The 17,450-nt window shown below is 44.5% G+C and overlaps 1 protein-coding gene across 1 annotated transcript; it reads left to right on the top strand.

Annotated features, from left to right (window-relative positions):
• Nucleotides 1–4,301: 4,301 nt before the first annotated feature.
• On the top strand, nucleotides 4,302–15,926 carry sbk3 (SH3 domain binding kinase family, member 3). Its single transcript, XM_080767850.1, has 4 exons — nucleotides 4,302–4,677; nucleotides 9,413–9,557; nucleotides 11,015–11,217; nucleotides 13,244–15,926. Exons 1-4 carry the CDS (start codon nucleotides 4,672–4,674, stop codon nucleotides 14,060–14,062), a joined length of 1,173 nt encoding a protein of 390 aa, XP_080623976.1. The 5' UTR covers nucleotides 4,302–4,671; the 3' UTR covers nucleotides 14,063–15,926.
• The last annotated feature ends 1,524 nt before the right edge of the window (nucleotides 15,927–17,450 follow it).

The following is a 17,450-nucleotide window of genomic DNA, read 5'->3' as shown; positions in this document are numbered from 1 at the left end:
CAGCAGAATCACTGAAAAGCAGAGAAGTATGTAATGTATCTCCTCCGTACCTGTCAGCAACTGTGTGTGCGCGTGCGCGTGTGTGTCCATGCCCACATGTGTACGTCTCTATAGTAACCTACGGTATGTGTATTTGTTTTTCATATTCGTGGCCTGTCTATTCGTAATGTGCTTACATACTGCAGCGTTGTGTGTATTTGTGACTGCATACATCCGCTGTGTATATACTATACATCTGCAACTGTGATGGCCATTCATAAATGCATGCATACCATATCTGTGTTTCTACAGTATATGTGTCACATACTGTACACAACACGTGTATGTTTCTGCAGGCCATGCATGCATGTTTGTGAATGAAAGCAGAGTTGCCCGGACATCCACTTAGTTGTGTTTGTTGTTAGCGTTTTAAGCGTGGGCGAGCAGGTTGCCACAGCAGGGACCTAGGGGCCCCAAGACGCCCCACGGGTATACAAACATGGAAGCGGCCAGTGGCCGGGCCCCGCAAACCCCACAAGCAGCTGTGGAAACCTGAGTGCTGGCCGGGGCCTAGTCGCCATGGCTGTCCATGTTTGCGTTACATAACAGGCCTGAGAGGCCTCTGGCAATAATAGTGCCGTAGTATGTCGCATCAGGGGAAATCCATCCGAGTGGACAGAAAGAAGAGGAGGGTGTCGGGGGCCGAGGGAGATGGAGAAAGTCTCCCTGCCCCGGTGCGGCATCTGGCACTAACTAGGAAACTGAAAAGCTGGCACGGCGCACACGGCGCATGCGGTGCACAGTGTGGGGGGCGTGCTCTGCGAGGCAGGGTTTCAGCTGTTAGTTTTGTCACTCAGTGGTGATAGGGTATAATGCGCTCTAAGTTGGAAAGGGGCAGGATGCAGGTCAGGGCTTTTGGACAGAGAGAAGGTGGCGGATTTGAGTTAAAGAGGGTCTCGGCTCAGAGAAAGAGATTTGTATCTTATATCCAAAAGAGTTGTAAAAGTCAGACTAGAGCTCATAAAAGGTGTCCTCTGCTGGACAGCAGAATGAACCAATTAACCATATACGAGCTCTGTATATTTCTTCGTACTACGAATAGCAGAAATAGTTGATCTACAAGCTCACAACGTGCTGTAATGTGATGCGTTGTTGGCTTGTAGATGTGGTATCTCTTTAAACGTGAGAGCAGAAAATAAGGAAGGAAGAGAAACAGGATGACTTAACAATTTGTGTGCCTCATGCTCTCTAAAAGCCCTGTGATAACCATATTTAGGCAATTCCTCGACTAATGCAATGCATTTAAATGCATACGGTAAATGCATTATGGCATTAGCGTCTTATTGAGTAAGCATAATGCAAATAATATGACGTAGATTTATTTTACTTTCAAGGTTGTTGGCTGCTGCTGATTTCATAAAGGTCACAGAAGAAGTTGACTCAGATGTGAATCTGGTGTATTTGTTGCTTTACACACAATGACAAAAGAAGAAATAACATGTGCATGATGCTTGGCAGAGACATGATGAAAGCATGCATGTAAATAGATAATAATCCATGCTATGGTATTCAGACACCAAACAGTATTTGAAGCTATTTTGCTGTCGCAGGTGCAATATCGAAGTAGGGCATTCACTTCTAGTCATTTTTACTAGTTGACTAGTTGCCTAGTTTAAATTGTACATTTAAAAACTGTGCACATTGGTGACTATAACCTGATCTTGAGGCCTACAAAATCGGTGAAAATAAATAAAAAATAAACGTATATTTTCTTTTTCTTATCAACTAGTCAACTCGTACCAACAAGGTCGACTAGTGGATTTACTAGTTTACTAGTCGACTAGTTGCTTAATCCCCTATATCGAAGTGTCTTCCAAGTGGATCTCCTCCTAGGGTCAGGGGCCACTGCGTATATAGTTCCAGTCAGATTGGTGAGCACCCCCAGGCTGTCAGCGGTAACCATTTAGATGATCCAGACTCAATCGGAGCGTGTTGTAATGCAGACAAACATGTTTGCTCTTCTCAAAAAGGCTTTAGTCCCTGCTCCATGTTGCGTGTGATGTTCGGCTAATGTGCTGAGTTTTCTTTGGCTGTCATCACATGTGGTTAGCCCAAAGTGGACTTGACCTGCTGTATCAGGATGAAACACCGTACTGAAAACATGCGTGCCCTCCAATCAGTCCTCCAATACTGTAAAATATGATGGTCCATGTTGGCCTACTGTATACCAGTGGTTCTCAAACCTTTAGGAACACCTAATGGGTCAATTTGGTTCCATTTGTACACTCTCAGAGTTACAGACCTGTAAGGGTCCATTTGGAACCCAGAGGGTATATGATTTAAAGTATAACACAGTGTGAGCTTGTAGAGAAAGAATTTGGTAAGTGTGTGACTGTGTGTGTGTGTGTGTGTGTGTGTGTGTGTGTGTGTGTGTGTGTGTGTGTGTGGGAGGGGGGGGTTGAGAAAAAATGAGGTCGAATAAGTAGATGCGGTTTAATTCTATAAACCCTATACGTAAGTGTTTAAATAATCAATTTATATGTGTGATGCCACGTAACTCTCAGTCTTTGTAAAATCAAAGAGTACAGTATGTGCAGTATTAGGACGACTGATAAAACAGTGACTCACTCTTCTCACGGAATACTACAAAAAGATGGAGCGTGCACGGAAAACAAGAATTTCACCCATTGCTTTACGCGCTTTACACCTGTAAAACTGTGTGAGCTGACAAATAAAACAGATTCTGACCGAAAAAGGCGAAAATGTCAGCTTTTCGCACTTCGATTGCAGCATGCATCTACGTATATGACCTAACTATCATCATCATCCCAAAGCAAGAAAGAGGCATCCAAAAATACTTGATTTTGTTTTTTTAGGCTATAGTAGGGCGATATAAAAGCAGCATGCATGCAGTACACCGAGTACAGGCATTTTGGGCCAAAGGCTTTCCTCGGTGTATGGACAGTGTAGGATTACAGCCGCTATGATTAAGGACCTGTCAATGGAGTATGCGTTAATGGCCTCATACTCCATGAACCTACTGTCATGTGGTTGATTCCCAACAGAGCCTTCACTCCTATGCATGAAGTATGAATGAACTGCCCACACAAAATCATTTTGTGTTTGTGCATTTTGAAAATTGACGCACATTCTGATTAATGGTCCACCAGATAATGCAGAGCAATCTCCTTTATTTAACCCATTCTGACCGGGCACCCATTTTGGTGTCAGCATCGTGTTATGCTTTAGCTATTGAAAAATAGCAGATCTACAAGCTCATATCGCGCCACCGAGTGGCGCGATACGAGCTTGTAGGTCTGCTATTTTTGAAAAATTCGAAGAACGACTGACATTTTTAGAATCTGATCTCAGGTCAGAATGGGTTAATCAGACCAGTGTGTGTCCCGTGGAAACCTCGTATGAATCTGATCTCAGGTCAGAATGGGTTATTTAACAGAACAAGATCGATCTTAGATAAATGCACAACGTCTCTGTGTGTACGTTTGTAATCCACGTAACTCGAGAACCGTTCGCCCTGCACCGACTTCAACACATCGACACATGCGTTCCACACCACCACAGGGAGTGCAGTGCCCGGTGTCAATCAAGTCCGTCGGATCGCCGGCTGACCAGAACCAGCACAAAAGCCTCTGCCCGGGGTCTGGATATACATGTAGGTCGGAGGTCCCCTGCCCAGGCATATACTGTAGAGCTGGCCTGTTCGGACATCAAAATGGTATTCTGACATCTGCATAGACATGCATATTTTGGCATGCCTGACAAATAACTCCATATATGGGCATATAAGGGACACAGACATAATAACTGGGTGCAGGGGCATGAATTTACAACTTGCATCGTTCCAAGTAGGCCAGTGCCCAACATGCACCTCTCTAGTTGATATTATTAAAGCTCATTAATTGAATGTAACTTTCTCTCTCTCCGAATTATGCCGTTCCTTGAAATGAAAACGTTTGAGAGCCACTGAGATGTAACTGAGATGGGGCAGAGTAGAGAGAGGCATTTGAATTAGTCAGGATTAGCGAGGAGAGAGAGGAATGAGGGCTGTGTAGAAATTAGGGAAGTGAAGGAGTTAATGGGTGCCTGCAGGAAAGCGACAAGTTAACAGAGACAGTCTGAATGACAGTGTCGGATATTATTGGGGACATTAACCCTGTATTGCAGGAGGGAGAGAGAGCAGGGTACAGTGAGAGAGACAGACAGAGAGAGGGGGAGAGAGATGGAGAGAGAGAGAGAGAGAGAGAGAGAGAGAGAGAGAGAGAGAGAGAGACAGAGACAGAGAGGGAGCGTGAGGGAGAGATTTTTGACATACCTTACAGCTGGTAAAACAGACTCAAGTGATTATGAGAGTTGGCGAGAGTGCTAGAGGGCGGGAGCAAGCAAGAGTGAGTGAGTGAGCGGGCTATAGGCACAGTCACAGTCACCGCTCAGGTCTCCTGAGAAAGAGACACATGTGTCCATCTCTGCTATAAAGCTGCTGTATCACTGCATGGACCTGCAGAGCCAAGACAGTGAAGACACAAACTATTCTCTTTGAGCTTAACCGGCAACTACAGCCAAGGACTTTGAGTGTAGAGGGGCTGTAGCTGTCCTTTGACAAGGCTTTGGTTAGATGCTGCCAAGAACCGAGGCACAGTGAGCAGAGACCCAGACACCAAGAAAACTGTTAAAATGACAGTGAGTATAAACCTTGACATATCAGTCACCACCACCAGTACACAAAAATACATACTTAATAAACTAACATATTGGCATTCTGATGGCTTGCTTGACAGTATTTTCTGTCCCTCCACTAACAAACTAAAATCCCAGCAAGTATACAACTGAATTCTAGTCTCAAATACATACAGAAGGCTACATGCACAAATCCAACATGCAAACTTTATACTAACACACGAAATGACCTTGTCCTTATAGTCTCTCACTGACATGAGTTGAACCGACTTCAAAATGATATTGCAACTGCATCATATTATCATAAAACACAAATACTTGAAAAACAAATGCATGTGATCATGTCCCAGTGGGGTAACGCAATAGAGATGAGGATTTAAGCTAAGGCATCAAACTGTAAATGTGTTTTTTTTGCCAAGAGCGTAATTGGATGCTATTGTGATAATTGTGATTCCATTTTCACATTTGTTGTTGCTAAATTCTAGTGATGATAGCCATGCTTTGATTGGTGCACAGAACCGTGAGGATTTGTTGGGTCCGTGCTAATTAGATTAGCTCCCTCACAGCTCTTAATAAAATCTGGGAACTCTTTTTTTAAACACAGCCCATCTACTCGGAGTTCCAGTTACCATTATGATTAAATAATAATCCTGCAGTCCAGGACATTGTGTAATAGGCACTGTGTAATGGAATTATTGGGGTGTGAAATTGGCAGGTTTTAACAGTTAAAAATGTAATAATCATAGCTAGAGCTCTGCATCAGAAGCATTGTGTGAAGGGAACAGATTTTTGATTCATATACTGAAGTGATTCAATGTGTTGTATTTGCTTGGAATAAAAGTAATTTATATTATTATCTGTATCCATTGAACAAATTATAGATTTGTGTAAACTCACTTGTCCAGTTTCACTATGTTTTTTCTTATATTACTTTTTTTGTTTTCTTTCTTTAAAGCAAATTAAGGAAAAGACCAGGTCATTTCCTGGTAAGATGTGGTTGCAAGAAAGCAACAGTTATTTACTTATATATCACTCAATAAGTAAGTAAGTAAGCAAGCAAGCACTGTATGTATGTAAGTAAGTACTATATCTGTAAGTAAGCAAGCAGGTCAGGTCAGGTCAGTAAGTGGCTCGTTTGGTATCAGCCAAGCAACGAGATAGTCTATCCTCTTTACAATTAGTAATATTAAAGACCCCTGGGAGATAGATTACTGTAAAACAGTACTATTTTGTGAACAAAGTTTGGAACATTAATTTTGCAGTACCCCCCAAAAAAAACTATTATTTCATGCCATCAATCAATCATACCTTTTCAAATAGGCAATATTTAATCTAACCACTGCATGTATTTTAGCATCCCTATTCTGGGCACATCGTAATAGGCGAACATTCAGTCAAAACTGGTGAATATTGAAAATAGGCAAAGATAAACTTCATAGGACCACAGGCACAAGTTGAAGGCGTGTGCCATAAATCATCAAAATGTATTAATTTTGATGATTTATACCTCAAGTATTCTACTGTACATAATTCTGTCAACTAAAAGGCACTGTAAGTAATATTGTTTGGTTGAAACCAAACATTTGTAAAAAGCTCTATATTAGAACATGCTCAGTAACAGCTCTTTAGTGAACAGAAAATATATTTTCAAGTGGGTTACAAGTTTCATACAATCAGGAGAGAGAACATATTTATCAGCTTCGATTTTAGTGTTCTCGCTCAATCTTTGCTGGGAACCCATTGTCTGAATGAACACTCTACTATAGCAATGATTACAGAATGTGTATAGTTCGAGCTCTTTAACATTAACAACAATAATCAGTTAGAGAACGTTTAGACAGATATCACGCCAGATATCACGCCACTGATTTGAGTTCATTCTATTCTCCAGTGCCACACACTTTTCTAACAACTCTTAGCTGTGAATGTTATCGCACGATAACACAAACAGTTCGGCCAATCATTTTGCTTGATCAGAACCAACTGCTGAATAATGTAGAAAGAAAGAAATCTAATTCTGGAATGTCATGTCTCTAGAGAAATATCAATCCTTCCGTCTGCCATTGAGTTTGACATGCTCGTCATCAGCTCTGTTTGACATGATGCAACTGCCTCGCTGTTATTCGTACCAGGCAACGCATTCAGACAACTTTAAACCTGCAACCTTATTCTTGGCTCCACATGTCATGCACGGCTTTGTCAAGTGGCAAGACACAAATGACAGACGGCTGTACACAGCCTGATCACTCATCAAGTCTGCCAGTGTTTGTTGATGGATGGATGTCCTGGAAGACCTGATTCAGGTCTATTATGGTTATGGGTCTGTTCGACTACAAGAACTAAGTGAGCTGTACCATGACGCGCAACATATTTCACAGTTTCTATTTGTTTCAATACGCTACGGCTGAGTTCCAGATAAGTCCTTATATGGGCCCTGCTCAGGAGGACTTGAGTTCTGGGTACCAGGAGTCAGTAGTTGTACAATGTGGTGTGAGCTTGTAGTTTTGCTACTTTGTAGTTTTTTATGACGTCATCATAATTTTTAGACCACGGTCGAGATCATGGATTTCACAATGCCACGCCAGACTTCCCGGTCCTTCATTACCATCCCCAGGTCCTGCTTACTGATGCATATGTCCCTAGCGATGACATCAGGGTACGACAATTTTCTACCTCTGGTCTGCTTTGAGGCAGGACTCCAGAGAAGAAGGGAAGATATAACCTCATTGTCAGCTCTGTAGCAGTGGCCGGAAAACTGTGTTCTTCTGAATTGGACTAGTGAAGAAACACGGGGAAGGTTGCCATATTTATGACGTACCTCCACAGTTGTATACTGGAAACAAAGAGCACAGGAAAGTACAGTTCAATACAAAGTCTGATAAGAGGAATTTAAACACAAGAAAGCCTATGACTTGTTTCCATTGGGGTCCTTTGTACTTAATTCACTGAACTCAACTTTGAGGGTTCTGGAAAGTTTCAGCTCATAGAAGGTTCTGGGATATCCTTCGTAGTCTTCAATTAACTATGGAGAACAATTAACAAGCCTGAGTCTCGTTCGTTATTGGAATCAACCAGACAAATCACTCCACCAACTAAGAACGGCCATGCACCACCACCCACAGAATCGAGAAAGAGCTATCAATCTGTCAATCCTTTCCATGTCCGGGCCGGGTGAGCTTCCCGTGTTGAATCAAAATAAGCCGCAGGCTCCACTCCTGGTGGTGCCCTTCGGTCAATTCCTTTAAGTTTCAGCTTTGCAACCATACTCCCCCCGGAACCCAAAGACTTTGGTTTCCCGGGCGCTGCCCGGCGGGTCATGGGTGTAACGCCGCCGGATCGCGAGTCGGCATCGTTTATGGTCGGAAACTACGACTATTATCTTCAATGAATCTCATTTAAAGAATAAAAGTATTTACTTTAAAAGAAAACCTTTTGCTCAAGCAGATGTCAGTGACCCAGCCAGAGCTGTCAACTACACCTCCTCGACAGGGGATCGCTCTCCTTTTCTGTCGACGGTGACCCTACAGTGTAATTTAAACTAAAATCGAACCGGTTGACACCTACAGTACATGTATATGCTCTCTTATGTAACTTGTACTGTACGTGTACAGTATACAGAAGGTCAAAGGTAAAAATAAGCTAAAGCTTTGTGATCTATCTCATAATTTGTGATCCTTGCTGGGACCGTGTTCACACCGTGCCCCCCCTCCTGCGGTGGTATGTGGCAGGGGATCAAGTTCAAAAGAAAGTCAGCAAGGATGTGCGTTATAGAAATTGCATGCTGTACATACACACAGTGGGGTACTATACATAGGGAATCAAATGACAGGACGACATGTTCTGTTTGCTCAGATAAGACATCAGCTCATCACCTTCATCATCCATTCATCCCAGACAATGGAGAATGGCCGAGGTCATATGCTAGACCTGCAGATAGTGTTAATTCAGTTAATGTCTATAATGTTGTCAGCCTTTGGTTGAACCCACCAGTCCAGTCGAGCTTATTTTGATGAATACAACGCTATCGAACAAGTATTCTAATTGACACAACTGCATTGTATCTATAAGCTCATCGCTATGATATCATTCTATGATGCAAGAAAGATGTATTTGGCGCTGCACTGTGGCGACATGGACTAGGGTTACGCTTGCATGCGAGCCCTTTGTCTAAGACAAATTTCTTCCTCGGGAGACTAATAAAGTATATCTCTATCTCTATCTCTAGACGTTGTGACATTATAGATTGTCTATTTTCAGCTACTTTCATTATTTTTGTACATCAAAGAATACATAAAATAGGGCTTCATTGGTTCAAGAAAAGGCCACTTCCTCATACTTTGCCAGCCTGACACTGTATACGCATTGGCACCGTAACCCACACTGAATGGAATTTATATTTGCATTCTGAAATGAAACGCGCGATGTTCATGACACAACTTGTCAGTAAGCGTGTGGTGAGTGACATGGATCGTAACGTTACAATGTTCTGCAAAACCCAAACCCTCTCACAGATGTCAACGTGGTCGTCAAATGTGCTAGAGATTATGTATTCCGTTTGATGTACAGTAACAGCATCGTTACATAATCTGAATCTGACAGTGATTTTGTGTGTGTGTGTGTGTGTGTGTGTGTGTGTGTGTGTGTGTGTGTGTGTGTGTGTGTGTGCGTGTGTGCGTGTGTGTGTGTGTGTGTGCGTGTGTGCGTGTGTGTGTGTGTGCGTGTGCGTGTGTGTGTGCAGCCCGGAGCCGAGGAACTGGATGAGCTGTGCTTCCTCTCATCCCAGTCTCTGGCCAGCCTGGTCACCTCCGAACACTTCAAGTTGGTCAAGAAGCTCGGGGAGGGCTCGTACGGCAAGGTCATGCTCGCCTTGCACAAGAAGAGAGGTGGGTGAAAGTTTGTATACTGTAGCATGAACATGAGATATGGCATGTTAACAGTTAAAGCAATATTCAAGCAAGAACCGTTTGTGCAAGGACCAATGCTCAGGAGTCAAGGTTCTCAACGTTTTTCGCCGGGGACCCCCGGAAATGCTTTGGCAATGTCTCGGGACCCCCGCCCCACCCCCTCCCGACCACTAATATAAATTGACTGCTACAATAACCTTAATAATAGAGACAATACACCATAAATAAATACTGAAACCAGATATAATCATTAGGGAAGGTGTATGCATACTATAATGTAAACTCTTAATTTCCATTTTCCAAAAATAGAAAAGAAAACGTTTTTTTTTCTTTTAATAATTTGGGGACCCAGGGGGGTCCAGGGGTTGAGAACCCCTGGTGTAGGGGACTGGCGGAAGGGGGAACGCAGGTGGAATACAGATCCAACATTAAGGATCCGGCTTGAATTGCACCCTCGTAATCAGTTGTCAATTAAGAATCTCGTTAATTAATCGGAGTGTCATTCTATCTGCCCACCACAGTGCATTTAGATGTTTCAGGTTTCCTGTCCATGCAAGAGCAGCACACTAAGGTCCTCTCAGTGTCAATGCATCCACATATAACTCATAGAGAGTGTACACTATAAACCAAATGAAGCTGTAGAAGAGTACATTGCGGTCGGGTCTACATTGCAGGAGTTTTATACTGTGTACATGCGAGAGCTCTAATGAGTTGAGTTGGCAGCGTAGATGTGTCTGTCTTTATATAGTGCTCACTTAACCTTTAGCGCCAGTGTTGCTGTAACCAAGTTCTTTACTACATTCTTGGGGATAGGGTTGCTGCACGCAACGCAGGGGGTGTAGCCTCTGCATCTTCAGGGACGGCTAATGCACTCGCATCCTTCCCTAAGGGGAAGATATATTGGTTCACAGCGTCAATGACGGATTGCCGTCACATTCTCTTGATGATGACAATTTTTCTCCATCGACGGAATTTACGTTGACCCCTTTTGAGCTCGGGTATGTCCTCGGGGTCAGCCTACCTACAGTCATTGTGACTTTATCAACATTCGCAAATGTGAGTCTACACAAGACAGTGTGTGAGTGGGCTCCTTGTCCAATCTTTAGCGATATCAAATCACTAGATTGTCACAATGCAAGTGTTCGGTTTGGCTGGCGAACAAATCGTTAACTTCAGTGCCGTTTTGTGGAGTGCACATACCGTATTTTTACTACCCTAAGACTTACTCTGACCAGACATGTAAGACACGACCAGACAGGCATGATTGGTCTGCTTTTGTGGGACATATACATACAGTATATACTATAGACAAATAGTTACAGTACAGATAAACCTTGGTGTAGACGGCTTATCCTTTGACGTGAAGGTTTGGCGTGAAGCTCAAGTTACTCGCTTGCCGATATAAGAACAGTGGCGTCTCTCACCCCACCCTGCAGGGACTCCCATGGCTCTGAAGTTCGCCCCGCGGAAATCCACCTCCCTCTTCTCCTTCCTGCGTGAATACAACCTCTCCCTGTCCTACTGCACCCATCCCTCGCTGACCCGCGCCCTGGGCATCTTCTACTCCACCCCCACCTACTACGTGTTCGCGCAGCAGGCCGGCCTCTACGGAGACCTCTACAACGTCATCGTGAACGGGGCAAGTGACAGCACCACACGTGTGTGTAGGCCCCATGGAGCGGCCCATTGATAGTATCAAGTGAAGATGGACAGGAAAGAGGGAGAGAGAGAAGCGGATTCGACCGTTATCATACCATTGAATGGGGCCAGCATGGCCGTTATCACACCATCGAATGGGGCCAGTATGGCCATACTGGCATACTGGAATTTCCAACTCTTGTCGGCACATGGAAACTAGGGGCTACTAATATATACTATTCTCTGCCTATCGGGACTTAACTCGTAACTCTGAGTCGGGTCTGGTGGCCTTCGCAACGCTCAGCAAGGCGACTCGCTCAGCAAGGCGCCTCGCTCTGTGGTGCCTCACGTGGCTCAAGGCCACCAGACACGGCGCGCCTCCGTCAGGACATCAGTGACATTATCACCCGTCTCAATCGGTGATAATGACATACTGAAACAGTGAGTATGCCAGTATGGCCATACTGGACCCATTCGATGGCGTGATAACGGTCTAATGGGGTGCAAGTGGAGAGACCAAAGCCAAAGCCTATATGTGGCATGCACCTGGACCACTTGGCCAGCGGGCGCCCCATGAGTGCCACATGTCTAAGGCCCAAACCACACCAGCTGCAACTTCTTGCAACTTACTCGCAACTCCTTGCAACAAAACAAACCTCACCAATGCAACTCCTTGCGACTGCCATTGGGAATAATGATTACTAGCAAGGAGTTCCATGTTGCAAGGAGTTGCATGGCGACCCTCTGGTGTGGTCGTTAGGGCTTTAATCATGAGGGGGACGATAGGCTCTTAATGCACACACATGTGTGTGTGTGTGTGTGTGTGTGTGCGCGCGCGCGCGCGTGCGTGCGTGCGTGTGTGTGTGTGTGCGCGCGTGCGTGCGCGTGCGCGCGTTGTGAAGTCTGAGCAGAATAGAAGCTTGTGCAGTATAGATTCCCATTCATCCCAGAACTAAAGCTAGTTAAATATCACATAACAGAAGGGACGGCGGCGGTGGCTCAGGGGTAGAGTGGCTGGATGGTAACCGCAAGGTTGCCAGTTCGAACCCCGAACTGGCAAGAGACTTAACTCCTAATTGCTCCCGATGTGCAGGCTGGTGCCTTGCATGGTTAATTCCCGCCGCCATCGGTGTATGAATGTGTGTGTGAATGGGTGAATGTAAAGCACAATCTATGTAAAGAGCCTTGGATAAAAGGTGCTATATAAATGCACCATTTGATTTAATTTAAAGATTCAATCCTGTACCCTCATTTAACTGTATAGTATGCAGTAATTTTCGTTTAACTGTAACACACAGAAGCAGTTCAGTTCAGGTGGATATTCCATTCTTAGCTGCGGTTCACTGCTGTAATCCAACTCGACACCCTTCCCCATCCCCGGGGGATTTATCGATGGCAGAGCGTCAGAAAGCGTATCTAAATCACAGGACCCTCTGTCCTGTGGTGCTCTTGCCTCTGTCAGCAAAAACACTAGCTACTAAGAGTAAGATAAGATGCCTTAGCTGGAACCCTATGGACCTCCCGCACCTCATAGTGTGCCGCTGTATTTTGTTTGAGTTGGCTGCCAGTAAAGCTTATAAGAGAGAGCTGATAAGGACAGATCGCTCTCACAGCTTTCAGTGGCATACGTGAGGTGGAGCAGGGAGTTCCAGCAGCAGGCAACCAGGCAGACACATGGCCTAGAGTTGGTGTACGGAACAGAACAGAACGCAGCACAATGGAATGGAACATTTAGTGCAGTCATAAAAGTGACGAAATAAACTAAATTACAACCAACCAAGAATAGGATGCGTGCGTGCATGCGCGCATAGAAAGTGCATGTGAGAGACCAGATATACAGTAAGGGACAAGAGTTACTGTATGAGGAATGGTAGAAGATTAACCAAGAGTCATAATTATTAATGAATACAATTAAACTAAAAATAATGAATGAAATTGGAATTAGCAGAGAAGGAACGTTTCTCATCTCTCTACTGTACCTCTCTCTCTCTCTCTCTCCCCATCCTTCTCTACCTCTCTCTCTCCAGAACGGCATAGAGGACGACCGTGCCCAGAGGGTGATGTCCCAGCTGAGCGGCGCCGTGTCTCACCTCCACACCCTGGGCTTCGTCCACCGCGACATCAAGCCGGAGAACATCTTCCTGTGCGACCCCCGCTGCCGCTGGGTCAAGCTGGGTGACTTCGGCCTGACGCGAGTCGTCGGCACCGAGGTGCGCGCCGTCTGGTACGACTCGCCCTTCTGCACGCCCGAGGTGGAGCCCTCCAAGGAGATCCAGAGGGAGTGGGAGAAGAGGCAACAGGAGAAAGAGAACAAGGAGGCGGATGAGGAGGAGGAGGAGGAGGAAGAGCTGGAGGAGCAGTGGATAACGATACAGACCAGCATCGACAGCTGGTCAATGGGAGTTCTGGTCTACTCCCTGCTGACCGGCTGCTTCCCCTGGGGAGAGAGCACCAGCGACGACTTCCGCTACCGGCGGTACAAGGCGTGGTTCGGCCGCGAGGCCGACAGGGAGCGGGACGCGGAGGAGAGGAGGATGAGGAGGGGGGTCGGGGGCGACGGGGACGAAACGGACGATCTCGTGATCGCGGAGGAGCCCGAGAAACCGCCCTCCCAGTTCGAGGGCCTCAGCACGCTGGCGATGACTCTGATACGGGAGCTGCTCCACCCGGAGCCCAAGCTCCGCGGCAGCCCAGAGGACATCCTCAGCTACCTGGGAGGGCCCTGGACCACGGCCACGGAGGAGCAGGAGAGGAGGAAAGAGGAGGAGGCGGAGAAGGAGGCCAGCAAAATAAGAGAGGCGGGCGGGGTGAAGGAGTTGGTGAGGGAGGGAAGAGGAGAGAGATAAATAATGCTAAAGCGCTTCATTCAAGTATTGTTATACTATGCTGTTGTTTGTTTTTACGTCCGGAGACTATATATTTTAATTATACTAACCGTTTCTACGAGTATATATATAGGTCATTATCAGTACTATTTGCACTGTGTTGTAGCAGAAGATATTTTGGGGTTTTTTACAGAGTGTATATGTTTGACATGATGATGAAAACTATTGCTGACATAGTTTTGTGTATAACATGACAATCTAATGTAGGGATGTCCCGATACCCTTTTTTTTGTTCCCGATCCGATCCCACCACAGTTTCTGTGTTACCGATACAGATACCAGTGCTCAAATGTGCACTTGCAGTTTAGGCAACTCGAAAGCATGCCCCAACATTTTATTTACCATGCCTTACCCCTGTGTCGGATCATTGGTTAGACTGGCATATTCACCGATACCGATATGACCCGATATGACAAATAAGGGCTGATACCGATACTTTATCGGGACATCTCTAATCTATTGTATATACTGTATGGTACGGTAAATGTAGAAAAAGAGGAAATGTCTACATTATTTGTCATGCACTCGAGTTCACACACAAGGCAAACATTTTAAATTATATATGTATTATTCTAAATTAAATAAATTAGGCAATAATCAAATAAACTGGTATGAGATGAGTATGGATGTATGGAGTGTGCTGTGTGTGAGTGTTATAAAAGGTGTGCAACTGCTTGAAAGGAAGGAAAGAGAGCTGGCTTGAGAGCATGGAAGGAGAAATGTAGACATTTCCCAACAGAAAAATCTACATTCCACTTTTTATTTTTTATTACTAATTTTAATGTAATTAAGTCAGATCGATTAATTCATATTCTTGATTCTTTCTCCAAATAATATTTAAGGAGGAAGGAATATAGTTGAGTCGGGGGGGGGGGGGGGGGGGGGAACGTCAATGTTTTGTGTACAATGAGTACAAATTTGTGATAACCTATTCCGTCCAGCACGGCTTGCCAACTCGGACGGCGCACATTTCCCAGGAAATGTAAAAGGTTTTCCTACATTTACCATGACATAATAATTATATGTTACATGATGCACTACTTTTCAGTTTTTGTAAATAGCTCCACTAGCACTTTAAAATGCATATCTAAGAGGAAAGTGTTAATAGTTGAAGAAAAGCAAATGTTGTAAACCAAACTTGTATGTCTGTAAGAATCTGTGGTTGAATGTCAAACTACAAGTTTAATAAACTAATTTGTACCAACCTAACTGCTCATACGTTTGAAACGGCTGTTCACTTTATGTGCAGAATTCAGACCAGGTCACCAGAGTGAATGATCTTGAAAAGAGGGCCCAATGCAGATTGATCAATACTACAGAATTTCAGATCTTTGGGGCACTAAAGGGACTACACTTCACTCCTCGTTTTCCACCAGTTTGAAAGCTAACTTACTTTAGTTTACTCTATGTTATTTTGACATACAGTATGTATGCTTGTCCACAGATGCCATTATTTAAGAATATTTCCTACATTTCAACAGGGCAGTGAACAAAACTATAAGAAAGTCATGAAAAGAGGGGGGATGACCATGCAGTAAAGTGCCTCGGGTTGGGTTTGTTTGAACCGCGGCCAGCACTTGTTTTCTTGGCAGACTATTTAGTTGACTGCTTCAACCTGGCCTGCTGTTGACTGACGGGTTCACCCATTTACTCTGATCTTGCACTTTGCAAGTCGCTTTGGATAAGAAGCTTTTGTGCAAAAAGCTTAAATTCACTTTGGGCTTCATCTACAAATTTAAGGCTTGTTTTCCTTGTTCAGCTCGCAAAAAACAGGTCACTGGTCTCTTTCTGTCCCAATTGGATTATGGTGATACCATTTATAGGTCTCCTCCACCGTGGCCAAATGTGGGGGTCTCCGGGGAGTCCCCCCGGAACATCCAGACCCCAGGAACGCGCCCAGGGGGGCCGGGCCGCTTCCGGCAAGCCGCCCAGCATCGGAAACGGTTGAGAAAGGACAGAGTTACCGTGTGTGTGCAACAGTGACACTTTGTTGTGAAAACCAACAAAACTAAAATGTATTTATTTTGCCCATAATTATAGTCTAATTTATTTCGTTTTCAGGTGAGAGGTTTATTTTACGTGACACTTTGACTTGCACAACCATGTCTTTGTCAGTGTCAGGAAGAAACCTTGTATTGTCATCTTTTTTTCATGGGCTGATTTAGTTTGTTTTCCCCTTTTAGTGGAAAAACTACAGAAGATTAAAAACATGGCAGACTAGTATAGTAAGCATTAAGTAGTTTGGGAGACGGGAGTGGCTTATTGTCGGTATCAGCCGGTAACACGCAGGAGTCTGTCCCTGTTACAATGTGCTAGACCCCTGGGAGATGGATTGCTGAGGAGGTGCGCCACACCTACCATCAGCTCTCAGTACTTCCCGCACCGAAGCCGTGCTACTCATACGCTGAGTTGGCGGTGCCCGGGATGGTGCCCATGACCTTGTGGTCCAAAGGCGAGAGCTCTACCGACTGAGCTACCGGGACACAGTAAGCATTTAAGTGTTTGTGACCAATGAAACCAATGTAACCAATGAAAAGTTATTATTTTGTCACAAGGTCTGCACCTTGTGACAAATTATAATTACATTGGAACACAGGGTCTTTTCCTGAAAAGTAAAAGCTTTGGACATACAAGATTTCTACCTGACAGAGGCGATGTAATATGTCATATTGACTCGTATTGCCTCAATTGTTGCATCATTAAAACTAAACCAACAAATAAAATAATTTGTCTCACAGCAGGCCAAAGCAAAACACACTATCACTGCTGCAATGCTGATGCGCAGCTATGGAAGAAACGTGATGACTTTTTTGACAGGGTAACAGGTGCTTTGGAACAGGGAGCCGTATCTAAAATTGGCTTGAACAATACACCGTGATAGTGACACCAATACTGCGTGAACTTCTTCCAGACTCTGAGGCCAATAACCTGAGAGCTCTACCTACATCGCAAGCCACGAACAGACCGGACCTGCTATTTGCACTTTGCTGGACCTGTAATTAAGGTTAATGTGACCTTCTGTATACTATATGATGATTGACTGACACGTGAAGTTGGCAACTCACGTGGGAAACACTAGTAGAGACTATACAGACACACAACTTCCAGGTTTGACCTCCATACTGTTAGTGAGGGGCAACTTGCGCTAAATCTTTCAAAAGGAACAATGTACAAGTTGAAATATTACCTTCATGCCATTGTCTCTTCAGAGATCAGATAGGCCTTGCACGCATAGATGCTGAGTAATGGTTATTGGTTTTTGCCAGTGGAAGCCTTCAAAATATATTTGCGTCTATACATTATGTTTGTGAAGCTGTAACTGTGACCATATTAAATTACATTTTACAGT

Source organism: Protomyctophum bolini, assembly GCF_963924005.1.
Source record: "Protomyctophum bolini genome assembly, chromosome: 7".
Lineage (NCBI taxonomy): Eukaryota > Metazoa > Chordata > Actinopteri > Myctophiformes > Myctophidae > Protomyctophum > Protomyctophum bolini.
This window is presented reverse-complemented; position numbering and strand designations above follow the sequence as displayed.

Bases quoted from the DNA above. Each gene is read 5' to 3' on its own strand.
- sbk3 (XM_080767850.1), top strand. The intron at 9,558-11,014 runs GTGGGTGAAAGT...CCCACCCTGCAG, and splicing joins CGCCTTGCACAAGAAGAGAG to GGACTCCCATGGCTCTGAAG. The intron at 11,218-13,243 runs GCAAGTGACAGC...CTCTCTCTCCAG, and splicing joins ACAACGTCATCGTGAACGGG to AACGGCATAGAGGACGACCG.